The sequence below is a fragment of the Micropterus dolomieu genome, linkage group LG14 (assembly GCF_021292245.1).
Source record: "Micropterus dolomieu isolate WLL.071019.BEF.003 ecotype Adirondacks linkage group LG14, ASM2129224v1, whole genome shotgun sequence".
Lineage (NCBI taxonomy): Eukaryota > Metazoa > Chordata > Actinopteri > Centrarchiformes > Centrarchidae > Micropterus > Micropterus dolomieu.
Genome location: NC_060163.1, coordinates 12,350,425 through 12,375,303, shown reverse-complemented (window position 1 = coordinate 12,375,303; position 24,879 = coordinate 12,350,425). Strand labels below are relative to the sequence as shown.

The 24,879-nt window shown below is 40.0% G+C and overlaps 1 protein-coding gene across 1 annotated transcript; it reads right to left on the bottom strand.

Moving 5' to 3' along the window:
• Window positions 1-1,380: 1,380 nt before the first annotated feature.
• Window positions 1,381-24,383, bottom strand: LOC123983413 (liprin-alpha-3-like). Its single transcript, XM_046069667.1, has 33 exons — window positions 24,051-24,383; window positions 21,345-21,446; window positions 20,780-20,944; window positions 18,311-18,385; window positions 18,139-18,198; window positions 17,791-17,919; window positions 16,438-16,530; window positions 15,958-16,010; window positions 14,848-14,941; window positions 14,626-14,760; window positions 14,293-14,376; window positions 14,039-14,170; window positions 13,881-13,943; window positions 13,670-13,749; window positions 13,100-13,286; window positions 12,803-12,996; window positions 12,405-12,648; window positions 12,164-12,303; window positions 11,910-12,058; window positions 11,678-11,774; window positions 11,282-11,363; window positions 10,847-11,047; window positions 10,650-10,712; window positions 9,977-10,003; window positions 8,574-8,749; window positions 8,380-8,477; window positions 8,096-8,271; window positions 7,854-7,922; window positions 7,192-7,354; window positions 5,284-5,352; window positions 3,943-5,155; window positions 3,468-3,581; window positions 1,381-1,396 (listed from the first exon to the last, which is right to left on the bottom strand). The coding sequence occupies exons 1-30, from the start codon at window positions 24,381-24,383 to the stop codon at window positions 5,300-5,302; spliced, it is 3,717 nt and encodes a 1,238-aa protein (XP_045925623.1). The 3' UTR covers window positions 1,381-1,396; window positions 3,468-3,581; window positions 3,943-5,155; window positions 5,284-5,299.
• Window positions 24,384-24,879: the final 496 nt, after the last annotated feature.

Below are 24,879 nucleotides of genomic sequence, written 5' to 3'. Positions count from 1 at the left end.
TGCCCAACTCAAAGACACAAGACTCAAATGATCACCAGAGCCCACAAACAAAGAGGTTTAGGAATCTTGGCCTTCTTTCCATCATTACTCGTTCTCCCACTAGAGAGCGCTCTTGCTCTCACTATAATCAGCCCATTTCATCACTACTCCTCCATGAAACCTGTGATCATTGATCAGAATATGTTCTTCCCATTTTGTCAATTGATCCTTCCTGTAATTGTTTCATTAAATTGCTGTGTCAATGCATGATAGACAAACAAAAGTGAAATTTATATCAGGTTTATTTTCATTCTCTCCAGTCGGATAAACATACCCGAGTACAAACACACGCTTATTGGACCAGTCACATCTGATTTAGAGAAACTCCAAAAGCCTCACACATCAAAATCAATATATGTTGCAACATTGACCATTTCTTACTCAGACACAAACATGCTCAAACTACTAACCATAAAATCTCAGAAGTTGTACTCAAAATGATTCAGTCTTTAAATAACCACTAGAAATACACCACACACACAATAAATATATAAGTTAACAGCTACATTAATATTACCATCACAGAAACATGTTGAGATCCAAAACGACCAAGCTAATCATCTCAAAACAAATTCAAGTCTGCAGGTTGTATGTGGTCAATATAACAGTTTATGAAGGTACACACACAGCTTTAGATCTGTTGAATTCATATATTTACTTGTCCACTGAGAACTGAGGACTGACCATAGCATTTAGACCCATTCCAAGAAGATCATCAGAGTCCATGTTGAAAATGTTTGGTGGTTGTTCAGACACACTCTCTTCTGTCAAAGTGTTCCTAAGTGGTAGGAATCGAGTGAAGGGGCCTGTGTGTCTATCTGGGGAATGTTTTGATGCCAGAGACACAGGAAATCCATGGTGTGAGGAAATAAAACGGGTGTAGCTATCTTCCGACAGCAGTTCTCTGAAGGTGCAGTCAGCCTCTGTGTACTGCCTCTGAAAAGGAGAACAGATATAAACTGTCAGCGAAGGACAGGAAGGAGAGAGACCTTAGGATATTTAATTGTTCTTTGCTTTCTCTACCTGGCCCATCAAATGGCCTACACTGTCCATACAGAGAAACAGAGATGATGACTTTCCCTTGATGATTACATGGCCTTGTTTAGGTGATTTCAGCTCCAGCACACCTGAAAACAGAAATATAAATAGATGTGTCCTTTTTACAAATCACCTGCTGATCTCTATTTTCTGGGCATCAGATTATCCAGTGTATAAGGAAAATATCCTAAATTGGACCATCGTCTGCTGTCTGGTACTGGTTTATCTGGCAAATACTCACTGTAAAGTGTTGGGGCATTACTTCCCGATACTCTCCCATCCAGGGTCATCTGCAAATACATCCCTCTTCTGTGATTACCTGCGACAAGAAAAAACAACATAATGAAAAATTTAAGGTGTTTAAGAGCCGAATTATTTTATCAATATTCCCATGTTTGCATTCAATCTATTACTAAATTATTAAAATCATTAGTGTTATACCTGTGTATAGGTGCCCCTCTTTGACTTGATTGTTAAAGGATAAGAGAGGGTTGGAGTCAGCGAGATAAAGTGTCAGAGAGAAAGGAAGTGGGACGATAAAGAGGAACGCAGACAGGTAAGAGAAAGAGATGTGTGGAAACAAAAACATTTGGAAAAAAAGATTAAGGCAGCTTTGAAAGAAGAATAGTAAGTAACAAACAAAAATAAATAGCCTTAATAATATAAAACAATAAATTGGAAAAATATGGCTCTGTACGAGCAAGTTCTTTTCAATCAAATTCTAAACAGGGGAACGTTTTCTGCCCTTATAAAGCAGTTTGAAGAAGGAGGTCCTACTCCATGAGAGTTACGTATGAGTCAGACATTTCTACACAATTAAATTGTGATTTAATGCTGAGAGGAAGACCTCTGTTCAAACACTATGTATGGGCTTCTTCCGTGTTGTTTACAGCAAGTGTTTCTTGTAAAATCCCAGAAGTTCAGGTTGGATAAAATACTAGCTATGAAGTAAATGCTAGCACATAAATATATATATATATATATATATATATATATTGATTTTACTGACTTTTCCATATTGAATTATTTTACATAATTCAAGGACCTCTGAATAATGTATATTGTACTGTATGTGTGATTTATGAAAGTTCATTTTCTTGCTTAACTACACATAAGCTACAATTTTATTTCTCATCCTATTCCAACAATACAATAAATGAATTATTTTTTGTATTTGTATTATGTCAAAAATGTCAATATCCCTCCTATTACTGAATTCTGACATTGCACTATCAATTTCCATTTTAGCTTTTTAAAAACATGTTTTAGCGTGATAAGCCACTTTGTTTTGACTTGACTGACAAATATCAGTAATTATGCTTTGTCACCTGTGGACAAAACAGCTTACAGGAACTCAGGGTGATTTTCCATTCAGGCTTCCACTTCCACAAAAATATACATGTCACAACCGCAAGAAGATATAACACAACCGTATCTCTCTACGTCATCTGCCAAATAAAGTATAACAAACAATTATGAGTGGGTTTTACGTTGTTTATCTTATTTTGATATGTGTGTGTTGGAGAGGGAGAAATGAGGGAAACGGTGGGTGAAACTGATTTACAAGCAGAAGACAAGTGTTTATGTGACTGCAGCTGTGCAGTCATGAGAGGGGCTGCACGTCAGCTTGTAGACTCACAAGTTACAGAAACACACATCACCAAGAAACTTAACTTTCACTTCACAAAGTGCATGTTTCCGTTCATTTTGATGCTACTTCAGGGGTTAGTTCATGTATATTGATGTAGGTTCACTTACTCACATGTCATAACTGAGTCTGAAAGCTACATTAAGATGTCATAAAGTGTTATTACACTGCAAAAGTATACTATTTTTAAAATCAAATAAATCATTAAATTATTATCACATCAGAGAAAGTATTGTGTATTACATTTATTAAGTATTACATATGGATCATCTGTGACAGTTTCATTAAAATGTATGTTTGTGTTTAATAATGAAGCTTGCTATAATAATGTTTGATAATAATAATAATGTTTCCGATTGTTGAAAGTGAAATTTAAAGAAAAATTTTCCTTCATGTTTTTGTGTGCCCGTGCTCACCCTTCAGGGTAACAAAACCATTTAATTCAGCTTCTGAAACAAATTAATTCCATGTGATTCATAAACGGGATACAGTTTTAAATATGGGACTCCTTAAGGAGATGGCCCGACTCTATTTTCTGTTTACTCTGTAAGCCTCCATAACCACTTTCTCACAGGAAGTTCCTGCACAGCTGCACCATCATGGTATGTACATGTGTACATGTGCTCATTTCAAAAATATGTGGGAGAAAATGCCATTTTACACTTAATCCAAAACAGATTATTTTGACTTGAAGGCACTGTTGGGCCTCCCCATTGTATTTCATATACGCACTATGACTCACCTGTTCAGGATACAAACACATGTACTATTTATAACCTTCGCCATGTCTAAGAAACACTGGGGTTTCCTCTTCCTGTTTTGGCTCATCTCAAGTCAGTGATCAGTTCACCTGTGACTGAGCAAAAACATGCAGTGTATGTTGTGGGCTACTTAGAAGAATATGGCTGAATCAATTTCTTAGCCATTATGTATCAATAATAAAGGGCTTTAACTCCCAACAAGAAGACCATCATGTCCTTTTTATGTTTATTTCTATTCATTAAATATAAGGTGCAGTTTCTTTGAATGAAATAAACGTTATTCGTAAACTGTAGTATTCATAGAATACATGACTTTTCCACCCCAAACGACAATATTAAACACTGAAATAAAAGGTAAAAACATGAATACACCAAACCGTGTCTCTTGGTATAGTCCAGGTCTTAGTTATGCCCCTGACAGCAGAGTTTAACTGTAATGTGTCCACATCCACTTACCTGTGATCTTCTGTAACCGGTCAGCGTGAGAGTAAACTACAAATAACTCCTTCAGTAGCAGTTACAGGTATGTTTTTTAATTACAGCTTTTACAATCATAATCATTATTGTTATCATATTATATTCAATTATCACCACTACTCTCCAATAATATGAATTTAAATCATAACACAATTAGTTTTTTTTCAAAATGTACACATACAAGTAGCATATCTTAAATGTCCATAATTTAAAACATATTTCCTTTTTCAACCTAAAATGAAATTACAGTCAGTCTTAAAACTAAGTATGAAATGAACGTACGGTTTAATACACACATACACACACGCGCACACACACACACACACACACACACACACACACACACACACACACACACTGTACATACATACAATAGCAGTTATCATAAAAAAATGATAAAAATAAAATACACACATTTTACAAAGTCCTGAACCAAGCTTTCACATCATTAGATGATTGATATCATGACGTTCACTCTAAAATGGTTGATTTTGGCATGCATATTTAACACAAATGATTAACTCTTTTTTTCCGCCCCAGTTTGAACAGGATTTTGTCATAAAGCACTTTGCTAGTTGTTTCATTGTCTGTCCAATTCACATTTGTGCATCTCATGTCTGTTATGGCTTAAGAACATACATTTCTTTTCACCCTGTGTACACTTAGCTTCTCCCTTTGAACCTCCCTCTCCCCAAACTCTACTGCATTGTGGTGTTACTAGGCAGAGTATGTTCTATTATCAGTCTAAATCATAGGAAGATCACCCGCAGGGATGCGTGTTGGGGTATTGTTCCCTTGATCTTGAACAGGAATGCATGTCTCCAATTTCAAAACAATAAACTCATTGTGTCAGTATTGCCATCTCGCACAGACAGGAGATGTGTTCACAATAGGCAATGGTCACTTTCTACAGAATCAAACAGCATCATGCCACAACTATGGATCCAGATGGCGTGTGAGAGAGAGAGGGAGGGAGAGAGAGAGAGAGAGAGAGAGAGAGAGAGAGAGAGAGAGAGAGATGGATAAACAGACATCCACTCATTATTTTATCATCTTTTCATACATCATTCACTCATTGTCTTTAATTCTTCGAGACATCTGGCTCGAATGTTGTTGGTCATCTTCTAGTGTCCAGTTTTTTTTCTTCTTCAAAAATGTGGTTCTTCCTTGGGTAAGGATGGAGGTGGGGATTCTACAAAATGCAATATAACACACTTAAAGAACCGTAATAGCTCCTGCTCAGATGAGATGTGTGATTTAGTGTTCACACAAGCTATTTTTATCCCCCGATACAGTCGTGAGTGAGGGTGCTTTTCTCACCTGGTGTGCTTATCTTTTAGCAGGAATATGTTCTCACGGACCCCGATTCTCCTCTTGGACCAGAGTTTACTGACAGAGAGAAGAAGCTTTTTAGTAAATTTGAATCAATGTGGAAAAACAGACCTAAATCAGTGTAGTAGTTCAAACTGAAAAATGCAAAATTGTAAAAATATACTTTGTTTAGTAGGTTTTCTGTTCTGATTCTAACTGGTCCAACAATGTATTCAAAAAGCCACCACAACATTTGAAACTGACTCAAAATCAGGAAACTGTGGTTTTAATTGTAGATATATTGCCTTTAATCCAAAAGGCTTCTTTAGTTTTATACTATAATATGTGAGGAATAGTGTTGGTATTGGTTCTGTAAGGCATCATCTGTACAGTGGAGCTACTATCCTAAAAATACTGCCAGCAGACAGTTAGCTTAGTTTAGCACAAAGACTGGAAAAAGGGTAAACAGCTAGTTTGCTTTGCCCAAAAGTAACCAAATCTGCCTACCAGCACCTCTAAACACGTTAATTAGTGAGCTAGTGAGCTAATAAGGCTAGCTGACACCCTCTTCCCCCAGCTTTTGGGCTAAGCTAAAGTAATCAGCTGATGGTGGTGAATTCATATTTACCACAGAGACAAGAGAGTGGAGTTAATATTTGATCCAACTCTCTGCAAGAATAAGCATATAAACCAAAACACTTAACTATTTATTTTAAAATCCTGTTTTCACCCTTTGGTGTGAGCCAAATAGCTATGTCGCTGACAGTTTCCTCATATTGAAATGGCTGTTTATATCTGACTGACATGTTGAAATTGCCCGAAATTTCAGACTGTGTTACCGAAAGCACCACTTAAACAGATTTTTTGCCTGACTAGGCTGTGTATGGGGCACTTCCTGTATTTCTTCATATCTAAAAGACCAGCCTCTCTGGGACGGTTGAAGTGTCCCAAAATCAAAACATAACATAGCTGAAAGACATACCACAGCTCCAAATGCGCACTATCCTTTTCACAATAATCATGACTGTTTAACTGTTTTAGGCTTAATTTTCCCCAGAACTCTTGTTAACTGCTATTTGTTAATACGATATGGTTGAAATTGCTGATGCTGGAGCCTCAAACAAACAATTCACCAACAACAGCACAGTCTCTGCACTCAACTCTTACCAACAACACAACCACAAAATGTTTATGTTGATGAATAACAATCACAATATTTAAATCTCTAAAGGCTGGATTTACTAGTACTGACTGAAACCAACATGTCAGCTTGGAAGAAAAGTAGTGAAAACACTTTGTTTGAAAAATGGTTGTCTGTAGTGTGACTTACGCAAAATTTGTAGCTAATAAGCATTTGTGGTTTGTTAGTAAGTGCTAGAATCACCACTGATTTGCATACTAGGCTCCAAAGAGTTACTGTCTGGTACTGCATGGTTAGTTGTGTTGCCCTGCTGAAGATTGTTTCCCATTCTCTTTTTGTTCTTTTGGCATTATATATAGTAGATCTCATGCTACATCTCAACATAAGCTCCTGAACGAATCATCAAATGCTTCTGTCCTTTGATTTGGATTTGGAGACCCCTGACCAATCAAATGGCTACTAAATCTCCAGATTCCAATGTCCACCTTTGTCACCTTTTCTGTTGTTGTTCTTTTGCTGACTTTCATCACCACTATTTCCACTAAATAAACAAATAACATCAGGCTGAAGTAACACAGACTTGATTGCGGAACCATCTTTTGCTGTAATTTCTGCGTCACACAGTTTTATTTGTGTTTGACTTAGTTTGTTAGTATGACTCGTTTAACATTTCAAAATGCAGATTGTTTTATCTCTCTCCCTCACAAATTTTTAAACAGGAAGAAACCTCTGTGTAATGCCTGATCTTTCAGCCGCTGTGAGCTGCATCTCCTCACCTTCACTCTGGACTTTTCTCAGGGTGACAGAGGGGGTCGAGATGGCAGAGGCACGGAAGTTGGCAGGTAATGTTTCTGAGGAGTCGGAGGTCACGCCGCGGAGGTCCTTCTCTCTGAACATCTTCCTCCATGATGGTGACCGTGTAAATGTTTTCGTGCCATCCTGTATGGTCAATAACAGTAACAACAGTGATTAAAAATAACAGCGTTCACAGTTGAGGGTATCAATTTCAAGGCCTTATTCATTATGCATTCGTAGGGTTTAACAAAGTAGTATTTGACAAAGCCGGATTTGTTGTGACAGTATACCACAGTTGCACAGTTTTTAGTAGATGCTGTAACTAAGCAATTAGCACTGGTGTAAACACAGCTGAACCACTTTGACATGTCAGCAGTTTGCCAGCATTGGTACATGCACTGATGCCATAAAGGCTCTCTTTTCAAGGAAGACAGATATTTCAGTCTGCTATTTTACCACAGAAAGGAAATTATCCTGTCATGACACATTTAACAAGGGATGAAAATTGACAAGTTTGGATCAAAGGCCCTATTGTCAAGTAAAATAGTCTTAGTCAGGGTGGTTACAATCAACACACACTCCCGCCTCCTGGCAGGAGTGATTATCTTGATTGATTTTCTAATGACAGTCTGCTTTGTCGTACCTCATCTGGCCTCCTCTCTGTTCCCATGGAGATGAGAGCATTATACTCCTTCTCTAGGAGCTGCCTCGCCTGCAAAAGAGAGACAAACATGGTTTTAAGCTCACAATTAAGATTGGTGTTAGGCAAACAGAAGGTGTGGCAATGACAATTTCTGACAGTAGTTGTGAGACAAGTGCACTACAGAGGTGTTTTTCTACATTCATTGTCAAGTTGCCAATAAAGGTGATGTAACTGCGGAGTACCTGTGTGTTCTGATTGGGTATCTGGAGGAGGAGGGCCAAATCAGTGTAGTCAAAGGTGTCATCTAGCGCTAGGAGGGCCCCGTGCACCCCGCTTTCTAATAGGTTGTCTGCAAACTCTTTCAGACCGATAGACTGCACCCAACACATCACACGCTCATTGGACCACACCATTACATCTGTACGTACACAGAAAGTGTAAGGACACAAAAAGTCAGTTATCACCAGTTCAATGTATAATACAGACCAATATATAATATAGACCAGCTATTAACCACAGCCCTCACCTTGGTTCTGGTGTTGACTCTCATCCCTCCTCCTCTCCAGCTCCTTCCTGTCATAATTCAAGCGCTTCAAGCACATGATACCATAGTGAAGACTCACCCTGTAAATGAGAAGGACACATTGCTCTAAAAGATGAAGTAGAGATTAAATGCGTCTGATAAATGTCACAAATGACACATGAATGTTTCTTTCAGACCTGTGGAAACTGTCCACCATTTTCAGCTGGCCCCTCAGTTCTTTCTTGGTGAGGTGATCAAGCATGCGGGCATCCACCAGTGACTCCATGAAGTAGGAGCGGTACTGGGGCAGACCCAAGCTGGGCAGCCACTCGTTTCCCACCCACTCGTGGTTCATGTCTCCATAGGCCAGGATCTGGAGGGGGGGGGATAAATAGAGGGAAAGAACACAAACAAGGCGCGTGAAAAACAAGAGAAAGTAAAAAACAAAACAATCCCATAATTGTTAACATCTAGGACTATGACCTGTATATACATCCAAATATTTCACACTAAACTGACTAACTAACTAAATTGTTTTCTTATGTATTTTGATGCCGTTTTATGTGGGGGACTCCTAGAGACCCCCACATAATATGTGTATATTCCTACTCAACTACACAAGTTTCATAGGTCTTAAAGCACATAAAACAGGGGGCCCCTTTAAAGTGTAACCTAAAAGTCTCTGTCACTCTATCTACATCTCTGGCCAGCCATGCAAAACATCACTCAGTTGAGTTATACTGGAATTTTGAGCTATGCCAGATTGATACCACTTCCTAACTAGGTACCATTTACAAGGCAACTAATTACTGTATAAATGGTTAATAAATAACTAACTAATGCTTTACAGACTAGTTATAAGCCATTAATAACAACTTTTGGGCTCTTTGAGCCAACTACTGTTTTAAATTTATCAGGAAGACCTGATAATGGACTGTTTGACCACTAACCTAATGGAAAAGGGCTACAGGACAGAAAAAGTGTCACGCTGTAGGACGATTTTCTACAACCTGCTGACCCAAAATTTGTTATATAGCATTAGCAAATAATTTGTCAACCAATAATTACAGCTTATAAACCCTTATAATGGTGGCTTATTAGAAAGTAGTACGGTTAGGGTATTTTCCATTTAATACTCAGACAGGACACAATGTCACTGCTGCTGAATAAAAATCCTAAATTTTGGTCCTCACTTGGCCTCTGTGTGGTCCCAGAGCCATTCTGGTTTTCATCATAACCAAATGATGAGAGACAGATTTACCAGTTTTACCTTCAATTGACGGAAAACAAGCTACAAATGACAGTCTGCGTGAGTCCACACTAGCTGTCAGTTTGTGTTTGTGTGAAGGGATAATAGATTACGTAACCACACAAGCTAGCACATCACATTTGAAAAGGGATTTTGCATAAATAGTGTTCATAATGCAATAAGTCATGTTTGTGATAAAAAACATGGTTAGGGAGTTCCCTTCACATCCCATAGTGTTATCCTGAAATAATCTGTTTTCCTCTTGACCTAACATCAGACTGGTTAAGCCTGTCTGTAATGAATGTCACATTATTCAACACTATATGTGATGGTCACCTGCGAGACACTCACCTGGTCCCAGCTGAACTCCTTCTGCTCCTTGTGTTTCGGGCAGAGGGGAAATGAGAGAGAAAAGGGACAGAGTTGCAAAGAGAGGGGAAGATCACCAGGGGGAGTGTGTGTGTGTGTGTGTGTGTGTGTGTGTGTGTGTGTGTGTGTGTGTGTGTGTGTGTGCGAGTTATGGTGTCATGACAGAATGGAGAAGATAAGAAAGGGAAGGCAGAAGGAGGAAACGTTTTGTTAGTGAGTGAGAATTAGTTGGAAAAGCACTACATCAAAACAGATTTTGAGGGAATAGTAAGGGAAAGGAGTAGCCAAACATGCCTAATCAGAGACAAAGAAAAAGAAAAAAGCTCATCAATGTGAGACCTTTGGTCATATTGCTAAGAATAAAGAGGCCAAAACATAAAATAACAAATTATATTACATGCCTTAAAGCTAAGGTAGGCAACACTGAAAAACTAGCAAGAGAAGCTAGATTTTTCCTTTTTGTTTCAGAGGATTTGATTTATTGATTGCTGTCGAGATGCAAAGACAATTTCAACTAATACAGCAAAACTAATTCTGAAATAAACTGCCTACCCCAGCTTTAATACAGAAAATAATGTATTTTTTTTGAAAAACCAAATCAACATCCTAAAATATTGAATTCTGTTTAGATTTAATTGAAATTTAATATTCTTACTGGCTTGGTGGCAGCAGTGAGAGACTCCATCTCAGCATGTGTCATCCAAATATTACTGGTCGACTGTAATGACAGTAAACAAATGCAATATCAGTCTTCTTCCTTGAATCCATGAATTAGTCCCAGCTGTGTGGACACACCATTGCGTTTTGTTTGCTGATGTTTACAGTTATATCTTGCTTTGCACTGAGCCTTACAGAGCGAGTGCTTGCAGGTGCAGATGGACTAGTGAGGGAGACCATTTCCTGGATGGCCAGGCGGAGTTTGAGCCTGTGTAGAGGGTTGCTGATGCCAATCTCCCTCTGGATCTCTGTGTCCGACAGGTTAGCCATAATGGCGCCGCTCTTCACATTGGCGCGGCACGCTGCCACATACCATGCTGGCATCCCTACCCACAGCTGGATAAACAGAAAGAGGATGTGAACAGCAACACTTGTAATGATGATACCATTGCTGTGTAGCCCTAACCCCTAACCTATTACTATTACTAAAATTAACCCCACACTCTTATTTTTCTAAGGTGAAGACGCTGGATATCTATATAAAGTCATTAGTGACACATTATATCAGACTATACATACACCAAACTGAATTGATCCTCCTATTTAACGGGACAGTGTGCAATGACGTACCTCAAGCCATGTAACAACAGTCGGGCCATCCCATGAGGCAAAAGGCAGACCCTGACGACAGGCTTCCTCTAACAGGTCGTGCCTGGCAAGGAGAGTGGAAAGCAGAAGTTTGACAGAGATTAATTTCTTCACATCGCACCTCACCACTGTCTTCTTTTATAAATAGAAAATCCCGTTGAACCTGAGATGCTAAATACCATGACATTTGTGCCTTGCGGGCCACAAGGGCATATATTTTTATAAATGAATGGCTCAAGTGGAATCAAAACCCCAGCCCAAGCCTTGTTAGCGTCATTCTCTACCGATGGCACCTGACTGGGCCATTTCCTAACACCCTGTACAGGAGGGTTCAAAGATCTCTGTATAGCATGAGAAGTGTGTAGAACGATGACTCACTTCTTTTTGCTACGGCGGTCTTTTTCCACTGTTCCAGTCCCAATTTTAGTCAGGCCTAGTGGGTCAGCTGAACCCAGGTCATCAGAGGGTGTGGAGGCTGGAAAGGTCAAAATAATTGTTATTTTATGTATCAGCCTCACTGTTGATGATTCTCTTACTGTGAACAGATACATTTGTCAGTTGGACAACAAAATGGCGTTGTGAATGAGTAGTTTCCAATCTGTTCACTGACCCAGAGAGGCAGATTCGCGCCCAGGTGCACCGATCCTCCCCTTTTCCTTTTTGCCAAAGAGACGACCAATGGACGACTTAATGCTTTTCTTTTTGCTGGCTTTGTGGAGGGAATCCTGGCTAGCAGTGGTGGCACCATCAGCAGAGAGACTAGAAGGACAGCGAAAGGAAGAACAGTGAAGTCAACATAGACACTGAGCAAATATAGTTTGTTAGCCCAATAAACAATTTATGAGTAAACCTTCTTGAGAGTACCTGCGAAATTCACGGTGGTCATCAAGGCCTGCCCCCGGGTGAGTGTGTGTCATTCGATCCAATCGTAGGGCTCGAGGAACAGGAGGAGGGGTGGAGTCAATCAGCGCAAGTGCTCTACATTCTTCACCATCTTTGCTATTCTGTAGGGTGGAAAGAGTTGGGTCATTTTCTACAGGGTCTTGCCTAAACTATCCTCATTTGAAGCAAATCTGTGGCTTACATCACAGCTCCGACACCATACCTGTCTGTCACTCTCCCTGGCAGGGGAATGTGGCAGGCGGGGGGTGGAATGTCCAGAACTGGGTGGTGAGGGAGATGCCAATGTAGAGGAGGTGATGGAGGGAGTCATGTAACCCCTCCCAACGCTGTCCCGTCCTCCCAGCGAGGAGGGTGGAAGAGGTGAGGCATCAAGGGCCACGCTGCTGACCCGGCTCTCAATCTCTTCTGCCCTCAGCTCTGTGCTCTCCTTTTCCTCCTGAATTAGCCTGAGAGGAGAGGAGAGGAGAAGAGAGGAGGGGAGAGAAAGATTTTTAAATCTCTACATCTATCCGATCTTTATTCCAACAGAAAGCCCACATAATTTTGAATGCAGGTGAAACAGATAGCCTTGGGATCTCAAATTAGTCTCATAATACTCACTTAATCTCCTTGTTGATGGCCTCCAGTTGCTCCTGTAGCATGATGGCCAAAGTCTGTACATCTGTCTGTCCGCTGGGAGAGAGCAGCTCCGATCCGAACAGAGTCTCCCTGTCATCCTCGTCGTCAGAGCAGCCTCCCTCCACGCCACCCTCAAATCCCGGACCCAGCATGGTGCCACTGTCCCACTCTCCATACTGGGAAGAGGGAAAAATGGTGGGAAGGATGCAGGAAATTATCATCCTCATAACAAATGATATTACCATCATCATCATCATTATGCTAGTGTGAGATTAACACCTTGTTACTATCATCTCTAGGAGTCCCCCACCGGCCACGGTGTGCTCGCCTCACCACCACCCCACTAGAGGAGTTGCCGTAGCCTGCCGGCAATGAGCCTCCACCTTGGGGGTACCGCAGCTCCGAGGCGCTCCCTGGAAGAGATCTTCGAAAAAGGGTGGAGGGAAGTGAGCTCACGCTGCCCGTCCTATGGTGAGATCCAGAATTCATTAGTTATGCCATAGTACTTGAAATTCACAATGTCCCCATTTTCTGGGTGTAAAGTTGCAACAGACAGGATGCGACGCAAACACAAACATTAAAAGAGTTGTAACCATGTGAATTAAAACTGCATATATTTTGCACATTTGTCAACCAGAACAACACCCTCTAGATACAGCATGACTAATTTAAAAAAAATAGATATTAGTGGAAATACATTACGACTAAACAGGGGAGTAAACAAATATTTGTAGAAGGAGCAGTGTACATACAGTATCCCCTGGGAGACTTTATTTTTCTCTGGGCATTCACAAAATATATGTCCTATATTGTGTAAATAAATTCCCTTAAAGGTTCATTGTGGCTAACCTGGAATAAGAGGAGCCAGGCCTGCCTCTCAGCTGATCCAGCTCCAGTTGGATTCGCTCCAGCTCAGCAAGGAGCTGCTCCTACAGCACAGAGGAAAATAGTATAATTAGCTTATTTTTTCTTCCCCAGGGGAAAATTACCACTATTTGTTAATCATCATGTCTCTTGTTTGTAGGGAAACGTGGAGTTATTGGGAAAAGTTTGATATTACCTTATTAGCTAGAAGATCATCTTGGATTTTCTTCATATTGGACAGTTCCTCTGAGAGAGCATTCTAGGAGAGAAGAAGAATACATATCCTTTTTTATCCATTCTTATTTTCCATTATATTACAAAATATTCTGCACCACTAATTAGTCTTGTCGTTACCTTCTCTTCTAGTGCCGCCATCCTCTCTTTGAGGTGGAGCTGAAGTCGCTCATTGGACTCAGACAGAAGCTTGTCCACTGTATCTGAGAGGCGCTTGTTGTGTTCGTCATTCATCTTCTCCCTCTGCCTTGCCTGAAATAAAGCCATAAGAGAGGTGCTCAAGATAAAAAAAAAAAGTGGACAACAAACTAATTTAGCTTAAAATGGGAAATGTAGCCAAGTAGAAAAAATAAAATAACAATGACAAATGTTACCCTCTGCAGCTCTTGGTTCTTCTCTTCAAGTTGAGCTTCCATTTGCCGCAGTCGCTCCTCAAAGTTTCCATGGCGTTCCTCTGCCTAAATTAGAGGAAGCATAAAAATATTTCCAGATGCGCCTGTTTGTGATGTAGGAGAGACTGAAAATAGATATTAATAAAAGCTTGAGGATTTTTATTCAAAAGAGGCATTATTATCTGATTATTTAATCAACTGTTAGAAGCTATGACCGACTTTCAAACAAATCCAGCTTTTAAATATCACTGAGTCTGAATGGCAGCTTGCCTGGTCAGTCAGGTACAGTATCTGATTGACCCTGACTCAAAGTACCTTGTTGAGAGCAGCAACCCTTTGAGCAAGCTGGGCCTCAATCTCAGGCAGTGTCTCTGCCCTCTGTAGGGTCTGCTGGAGCTTCTGCTTGGCTTCATCCAGACGTTCCTGTAGCTGTCTGTTCTTCTCTTCACTCTGGACACAGACAAAAACATATCTGTACAGTGTAACTCCATCAAACACAGCGTAGTTGGATACTGGATTGTTTGAAACATTCTTTACCTGTCTGTGCAGTGATTCCTTGCTGGCTAGCTCATTTTCCAGCTTGTCTTTGATATCATGGAGAGAAGTCGCCTCCCTCTGGGCGCTGAGGTACCTGCATTCAACACCAAGTCGTCATCGAATTATTAGAGCTGCATTTCTCAGCCACTTTAACATAACATATGATATATGTGATTATATGCAGGGCCGTAATGTCCACTGGGGACTTTTCAAAATCTTATTTCTGTCCCTCTCATTTTAACAGTTTCAGATTGATTTATTCACTAAAATACCACTAAACTGTGTCCTCTTTCTATTTAACTGCCAAAATCCAGATGGGACATGCTCTGAGTTGAACAAAATGATAAAATGCTCAGTTGAGTTGTCATCAGATATTACTGTGCGCTCACAGCATTTAAGCTTTACAAGCAGTAGCGAGTGAAATGCAGAATTTTGCCCCCATGTTGCATCTCAAGCAGCACAGAACCTGCCCGAACCTGTCTTGGTGGAGGTGTTGGTGCTGTATCCACCTCGTGAGGAAGCCTGCAGATGCTATTCAGGGCTGAGTTTTTATTTACAAATCAGTCTCCTAAAAAGACACTAGAACGTGTCATCAATCAAAGATAATGCCGTAAAAGACGGTACTCTTTGTAATAAGGAAAGAAATGAAACATTATTCGTTGATATTAAAAGGTCATTGTTGACATTGGAGATAGTTTGAATTTTGAATTGTATTGTAATGGTATTCATGTGTACATTTTACATATCCTTGGGCAAACTACTCATTTCTGATCTTAACTCTTCAATTAAACATTTAAAGTACGTCAAACCTAACAAGTAATTGTCCACACTGTAGTAGGTAACTCCTCAAGCTTTCAAACTGCTTTTTGCTTTTCTCACACTGCTGCATTCTTAATATTAATGTACTGCAAATGTAATTATGTAAAACAACCTTAGACTGTATAAAGAGGTGTCAGGACACTTTCGCAACACATTGTCAGCCAACAGGTGAAACATATGGCCTTTCTGCTAGTACAGCTCATTCTGAAATTCTGATTTCAAAAATAATTGTTTTCTAAAAACACCCTCGCTAAAACTGAGAATAGATTCTACAAACACAGCAAAGGTTACCTGCGTTCCAGTGTTGTAATCCTTTCCTCCATGTCCTCTCTTTGGCAAAGGGCCTAGAGGAAGCAAAAATGTATCAAGAAACCAGATGATATGCAGTTGAGGTTTTCATGATATACATGAGATAACAGTTCTTATTACACATTTACATGATAACTGATAGCTAGGTAAGAGATACCCAACTGGAGGAGACACATTTAATGTGTGGATGTCCTGCATAAGTAGCCCATTTTAATACTGTAGGTGGACAATCACCTTACAATTGCATTTATTTTAGACTTCCATATCTGCAATAATGACAATAAGCAAAAATCCACCTCAAACATTTAATTTCTCTTAATTTCCCTCTTATTACCTCGAAAATAATGCATATTAATACTTCTCCAACATATGCCCATTGTGTTCAAATTTACACTTGGAGCTACGGGAATCGAGGGAGCTCAGGGTCTTGGCCAGGAAGAGACAGATTGGCCCAATACAGACCTCCTTCACTTCCCTTTGGAGCTTCAGATTGGCCTCCTCCGACTTCGTCACCTCCCTCCTGGCGGCCGCAAGCTGTTCCTCTATTTCCCCAACCTGACGTGACACCACAAAGGGACACAAGATGACACAGTTTGAACCTACGTGAGTCAGTGTTAACTGCCACAGCACCAATTGTAAATAGACATGACAGTGATTCATTACGAGTGGCTGTCTGCTCAATGTACAACTCTTGAAAAGCATCACTGACATAAGTGTAACATGCTGAGAGTCTGACGCATCTAATACACAATAAACTGGCGACATAATGTGCTCTTTTTAGTTTTCAATGTACTCTTAAATCCTTTTATCGTCTGAACAGATAGTCAGGATGTTAAAATTATAGTTATGGTCATCTTCACCTAAATACTTTTGACTGCCATAAAACAAGACTTTGTTGGACAGTCTATGATTAAATTCAAATGCAGCCTTAGTGTGCAATTTAGAGTAATAGTATGGCTTTTTGAAGCTGCTGTAATGGTCTTACTGGCCACAAGAGGGAAGAGGGAGACCAGCAGACATATTGTAGTTAGATCCTCTCTTTCTTCAGATTCTCTGTATGTTATTTCCCAAAATATTCCTAACAATCAGCACTTACATCAACCTTTACTTTACCCCTAATGTTTACCTCTACCTATAGTTATTTTAACCTTAAAACAGCAATGTGTAAGTCTCTGCAGTTTCTGACAACAGCAAAGACAATGAGTACATTTGTAAAGTTTTACTGTATAGTGCTTCACATTAAAAAGTGAAAATGTTATCAAGGTAACATGATCTCAAAAACAGCATTTATTGAAGTGATGAGTTTGAAGAGCACTAGCAACATCAACTAGACAGTGTGACCCAGCAAGGAATTTCTTAGTGGCAAAGTATGACAAAGCCTTCAACCAGAGACAAATGCACTGTTGTTAGTGTTTCATTACACTCAATCACACAGATGATGTGATCACAATATATTATGTAACTGAAACATTTCAGCTTAGGTTTCTCATTTAATCCTAGCCATATGCTAACACTGAAATATCCCCTCGAAGCAGTGAAGATGTCCTTGCTTTTCAAAAATGTAAAGTAAGTAGGTACGGTTTATTTAACATTGCACCTTTCACATATTAAGGTAACAAAGTGTTTTACAAGAGTAAAACATTTGAAATAAGGCTAGAGTAAGAAGGCAAAGAAACAACAATAAAATATAAGCAACAACATAAAAACAGTAAAATAATCAGACAATAAAACATAAGCGGGAATGTTTGGAACTCTGAAGTTCCAAAACCTCATGTTGGTCCTCACCATGACAGATTTATAGAAACATACACTCACCTGCCGGCACATGAGGGCCAGCCTCTCCCTCAGCTGGGAGAGTTCAGCTCTCTGCCGCTCTATCTCTCCTTCTCGTTGCCTTTCGACCTCGCTATCCTCCAAACCAGTGGAGGGGCCATTGGGTAGTCGCTGGAATGATTACAATACAGACAAAAAGTGGTGATGAAAAATATACAGTTTGAACTAGATGAGGTTGTAGCTGAAATAAATGTGGATGGGGTAAGACTTACGACTTAAAATCACACTGACACACCGTGGTACCCATACATCTACTTTTCTACTGACTTTCTGGACGCTAACACATACACAAAAACAACTGGAACCAACATGCATAAAACCCTCCCTTACATCTTTCCCGCCGTCCACCCCTTGTTGACGTCTTTTAATTTGGTCTCTTAAAGAGATTACCTAGAAAGGGGGAGACAAAATGGGCAAACAGACGATACAAATGAATTTTTTTTTCTTTACACCGAGCTAAAGTATCCTTGAGACACAGAAAATCATTCATATTGGACTTTACCTCTGTAGAAGACACTGCAAGTTGATCCTCTAACATGGACACCCTCTCGAGGGCAACACGGAGCCTCTCTCGAACCTGTAGGTGGTATAAGTGATATCAGGACCATCATGGTTTTCACAAATTACAATTCAAGCTGCCTTTGTATTCTAAAGACATATTCTTGTGCTTCCTGATAAGCTTGCTAGAAAGGGCAAGAAAAAGTTACAAGAGAACCAATGAAACACTTCTCAAGAGACCAAAACACTCTCATCATTACAGAATCATTCGACAAAAGGTTCATAAAGTGCATAAGTTGCACTGCATTGCCATTCAATTGATTCCACGCCTGCATTTTTGGCGGGATCATTCCGATTAAACATTCTTCAATAAGAGTGAAGATTAAAAGACATTTATCAAGAAACTTACTCCTACTTGCAGCGAAGTGTAGGAGGAAGCTTTGAGAGTAGCACGTGATGATATGCATGCTCAGAACAGAAATATCTAGCATTTACTTTTCATCTGCCCCATTGTTAATTCTTTTTAGCATAAAATATGATTTTAAGAGGTTATATCAAATGTGTATTTGCTTATAGGGCTGTGGCTCAGGTGGTAGAGCATGTTGTCCAGCTCCCCTAGTCCTGTTTAAGTGTCCTTGGGAAAAGTTCTGAACCCAAAATTGCTCCCAATGGCTGGGCCATCAGTGTGTGAGTGTTTGTGCATGGGTGAGCTTGGTATCGTTTTGAGTGTGGTCGGCAGAAAGGTGCTGTATAAATACAGGTCCATTTGCCATTTATGAGAAAGCAAAAGCTGCAACCTGTGAGCTAAAACTATCCTATTCTGATTTATATCACTTCACAAAACCGATATTATATTGTACAGTCTTAAATGTGCTAAAAGGTGCGTGTAAATGTTAATGTACTGCAGCCACCTAAGACCCTGATAGGCTATGCTAACAGGCTATAAATGAAGTCAAAAGAAACTTTATTGATAGCTCCCTGCGGTAAGTGTAGTGATTTTTTTGGCCACTTGGTGGCAGCGGAAACAAGCTGTAACCACAATACTGATATACTGTATCACCTTTCAAGCTAATATGACTAACTTGTTAGCAAACTAACTATTTAGGCTACACATTAAGCAGATAGAGAGCAACATTAGTATTCATTTTGCATTGTGTTTCTGGTCTCATCACCTCCTGAGGGGAATATCTGGATCTTTAGCTGCTAAACGCTCCACTATGTTCACCTGCCATTTGGTGCTAGGTTAGCTAATTTAACTGACTAACTGACTTAACTTTTCTGCAACCAAAAACAGCTCAGATGATATTGGTGAGTGTGAACCAAATCAGTAAAGTTGAGTGCCTGAAAACCAAAACAGTGAGCTGAAAGATGGTATCAAGCTCCGCAGAGTTAAGAGGAACTGCAGAGTCGGGTGAGGCGACCCCTTTCACATACAAGTTGTCAGAAAATTCCTAAAAATATAGGGAATGTGATGTTGACGTCACACCATGTTGAATTATGGGTAACATCAAGTTTACACCACCATGTTGTGAAGACCCCGCTGCCTTCTTTTAATGCACACAATATAGGAATATGGGCAATATGGCCAAAAATGTTCTCACGATAAAAAAATTTAATACCATTTGATATTGATAATTATCATGATTATTTTCAAATGATTATTTCTTTCAAGTTTTAAGGCTGATTTTTGCTCCTAAGTAAAACTGAAGAAACCAGATGGTTAATTGTGTGGTTAAACTTAACAAATCTGAGGTAGAACATTCAAAATGATTATGATCAAATCTTTTTTCAAAAAATATGATAAGTAAATCTTATAATATATCTGCCCACTGCAAGTAGAAAAACCTGTGTTTTTTAACAAGGTCCAAGATTATATAAAATATTTTTTATTCAAACCCACTGCGTATGAATCAATAAAATAACATAGCTGAATGTTTTGCATTTTGTATTTTTTAGCAGTGCCATCTTACCTTTGCGAGTATGACTGTGTTCTCTTAGACTGATAACTTATGAATGAGCAGATCTTGCACCCAGCCACTGCAAAACTGCTCATGAGCTTCTAGTCATTTATAACTTTTAAACTCACTCATAGTGTACGCACTTCAGTCCAAAAACCAGGTAATTGACAATGCATGGGTATTTGAGTGGAGGTAGTGCGTCAGGGTCTGTAATCCCAGCTTGGGCTGCCAAGTCATACAGATCTAGGTTGTTTATGGTTATTAGTTTCTCCAAATACTGTTTCTTGGCAGTGACATTCAATTTCTCCCAGAATGGTCCCTTTTCTTTTTCTTTTCCCTTCTCCATCAAATTTTACTGATTTAAACCACCATAACAACCTGGGAGGCTCACAGGTAAACAGAGCATGAACCTCACAACACGATGTGGCGTATCTTCACATTACCTATTGGTCAATGACACTTTAAATTGACTCTAAGCCCTGATCTACACTGCAAAGGACAACAGTTCGACCCACCTTCTCATCCAGGGCCTTATGGTGCTCAAACAGAGACTTAAGGGCCTTGAGGACTTCCACCTCACTGGAGACTCCTGCCGGGGACTGGGCTTGTCTTTTCACCACCGTCATCCTCAGACTGCGCTCATGACGAGACACCAGACACTCCAGGTGTTCCAGCAACAACTACAGTGAGTGTGGGTTAAAGGGGAAGGAGATGGGGAGGTGTCAGTTGAATGAAAAGAGGTGAAGAAGAGAATTAAGAAAGGGAATTTGAAGGACGGGGACACAGAGGATGAGGAGCATGGGGTTTTGAGAGTGACAATGCGATGAAATTGGGTGGTGAGGAAGTTCCGGATAGCAGAAAGGGACAAGGAGTGAGTGGGAGAGATAAGGAAAGCAGATACAGACACAAAAGGGAGTCACAAAGAGAAAAGAGAATGTGCAGGAGAAAGAGAAAGTGAAGGAGGAAAAAACCCCATAAGCAAATGAAACAGTGTCACACCCACACAACCACAATGGGTGAGGAAGATAACACAGAGGCTGTTACAGTGCTAATAAGCAAAATGGCCGCTAAACATCTTACACGTGTGTTGTTTCTCTCTGCCTTGAGCTCAGCAATCTCCTCCTCCCTCTCCAGAAGCTGCTCCCGGCAAACGTTCAGCTCTTTAGTCAACACGGCAAACTCCTGTGGAACACACAAGCTGCGTTCAGGGGCACAAAAAACAAACTGTTTAAATGTATGGTTTTATTAGTGTAAGTGGTCTCTGCTCAGCCACTTGAGCTGCGGTGAGAGCTTGAAGGAACAAATAATAATTCAGGCTAGACACTGCCAAATCTTGTGACTCTGAAAATTAAACATTATCGGCCGCTCTCAGTGCTCTCAGCACACACACATATACACAGCCACATAATGCTAAAAATATACATATCCAAAGCCTTCCAGAAACACACTTCATGAAACACCTGAGACCAGCCATGCAGGAAGACGTACATGATGTAAACCTACATAATAATCATGTAAATCACTGACACAGTTTCCACCACCACTCTCTTTCGCTCATCCTACCCTGTGAGCTCGCATTCATGGATGGATTACATCACACTGTTACACAATGGCTCTGCACTGGAATGCACAAGAGAGACCCCCAAAAACACAGCATCGATATGTCATTTACCCCGGGAATACATATTTCAATTCCCGCATAACGCTGAAACCGAGTGCAAACAGGAGAGCTTGTCTTACATTTTGTAACACAAAAAAGGACCAGCAAAGAATGCTGGCAGAATCCATGGTCATAAAACCCTGTTGAAGCCTTCTGCTTAGAGGCAGTTGCTGCTTATGAGGATGACAATGATGGTTTGATGTTTACTGTCAGGATTACCTGCAATATGATTCAAAAACTGAAGTAGACACAGGAAATTGGTCTTTGTTTGCATGGAGGAGGGAAGAGAGGGATCTATACAGATGGTGACACAGTGGGCCCATTGGCTCTTGGCCTTATGGGATTCTTTCTTGTTTGGATAGGGGTCAGCTTCTCAGTTGGCTTCCCTTGTCCCCTTATAGTTTCTTTTCTATTTCATCTCACTCTAGCTTTATAGTTTATGGGTTCCACTTATTTAAATGAATTTGATGTACCAGAGTTACCTGTGTGTAACTCTGTATATATATATATATATATATATATGAAGAAGAAATTTGCAAAAAGGTTTTGACTGGTGCAAATTGATAACGATTTACAGGTTCTGTACACAATATCATAAACACCTGTACATTTAAATGCAATTCAATAATGTAGCCCTTTAACAAAAAACTAACATTGTGGTGTTTATACTGTTCAGTTGTTGGTTGAAATAGCATCGGAGAGGTATTTAGGGCGGCAACAAATCTTTCGATTATCGATTGATCTGTCCTTTACTCTTAAGTAAATGATTAACCGTTAAGTTTACAACCTAACAAAATTAGTTAAAGATAACAATTCAACGATTTTGCGATTTCTTAAAGGCTAAGGTGACATATTCAAATCACTTGTTTTGTCGGACCAACAGTCCAAAAACACAAAGATATTCAGTTTATTATCCCATCACAGTAAAAGAAATGCAAGCCAATCCTCACAGTTGAGAAGCTAGAAGTTTGGCTTGAAAAATGACTGTAAAGAATAAATCAATCATCAAAATAGATTATTAGATGATTAAACAAACCAACTGCTCTAAAGGCTAAATGTTAGTTTAGGTGTTGTTTTGCCATTATCTTGTCATTTGCACCAAATATTTTAGGAGGAATTGCAGAGCCATATACTAAATTGTATTGTATTAGATTGCATAGGTTTTTATGCTATGTATCCACTTCTTATAAATTTGAACCACAACAGGCATAACAACCAAACAACATGTGGAAATGTTGTCTGTCTAGGAATAAAGGACTCTGGTGACTCATCATGCTCCATGTTCTCTGCAAGTTTGAAATGCTCTTGTCATCTTTTCTGTCTCCTTTCACATTTTAATGTCAAAATTAGATCTAAAAACTTGGTAAAAATACCTATCTCTTGATACTGGATTATACAGGATTTAGGATTAATACAATGTAAATGGGCCTCACAAACAGTGCTGAAAAGACTAAAGTGTGACAGCAAACTATACTACTAAACAAATGTAAACGAATAGAGCTGGGGATTTGTCCCAGTGAAAAAAAGAGAAAGCTGTTCATACAATAAATGTAGGATAATATCTTCAAATTCCAGCTATTATTAATTAGAAATTTCACACAGTAAACTAAAGAGATTTACTAGAAAATTAAGTATTCACTTAAGTTAAGTTGAAGCCATAAACAAATATTAGCTTCCAGGGTCATTAATCATCCACTAACAACATGGTCAACAAACATGATAAAACCTGATTCCACAATAAGAGGAAAATTGCGGATGCAACTTTGACTAAACAGCCAGAAGATGATAGGAACATAAACCCTCTGCATTAGTAAGAACATTAGTGAGGAACACTTTGAAGCTGCAGACGGGGAAGTATTTAACATCCACTTTCTAGCTGCGTCTCTCTGCATGAACTGTCACTGTGAAGGCTTACTGTCTCATGAGCTCGCTTCACAATGACACACACACTCAGATAAACAGTCATACATAACTAGACACTGATATCACCGAGGACAAACAATGTTACCTCACAAGGAAAAGTTTTCAACTTAACACACTTGCTCTATCAGCCAGCTTTCACTTCCAAACTCGACTGATTCCTACATGTTTGCAGATTGTAAATACACAAATACACACAGTTGTACCTGTGGCAGAGCAATAGAAAGCTGCCTTTGAAGTGACTCCTTTTCGTGTCCGAGCTCGCGGAGGCGTAGCTGAGCCGTGCCCAGGCAGTCCTGTGTCTCTCTCAGGTTCTCCAGCAGCCTCTCCCTCTCTGTCAGCATGTTGACCATCAACGATTCCAGGTTCCCTGTGCTGCCTCCTTCATCTCCTCCTCCTCTGGGCTCCCTCCCACTGAAGCCACCTCCCATCGGACCTCCAGCGCCTCCGCCTCCTGCCCCGACAGGTGAGGAGGGGCCCCCAGCAGTCCCACTTCGCCCATCCTCAGAAATGGTGGGCATCACCTCGCACATCATCATGAGACCGTAATGTGTGTGTGTGTCACGTTAATAAAGAAAACGAAACAGCAGATGATACGTGCAAAACGTCTTCGTGCCTCTTGTTTTTATGAGCTTGTACTAAAAGTTTGATGTACAAAATATAAATCTTTACATCTTCAGTTTTCCAAAAATATCATTCCTTTGGTCTGCATGTCTTCCTCTGTTTATTGCCTTTATGTTTTTTTTCTTTTCCAGCACTTACTCCTGTGTAATACAAGTGGATGATGTATCTACGGAGAAGCCGTTCTGTGGGTGGCTAGGATTGGCGGAGGATGAGGAAGGAAAGGGGTTATGGGGAAGGAAGGGATAAAGGAGGGCCGATGCTCCTAAATTGTCTCCAAGAGGCAAAGCTCCTCACTGCACCCGGGGTAAGAGCTGAAAAAGAGAGCGGACATTGCATTAGATCCCCCTCAGTAAACTTCACTGTGCCGATAAATAAGAAAGGACACTGTAAAAGTGAGCTGTTAGTCTGAGA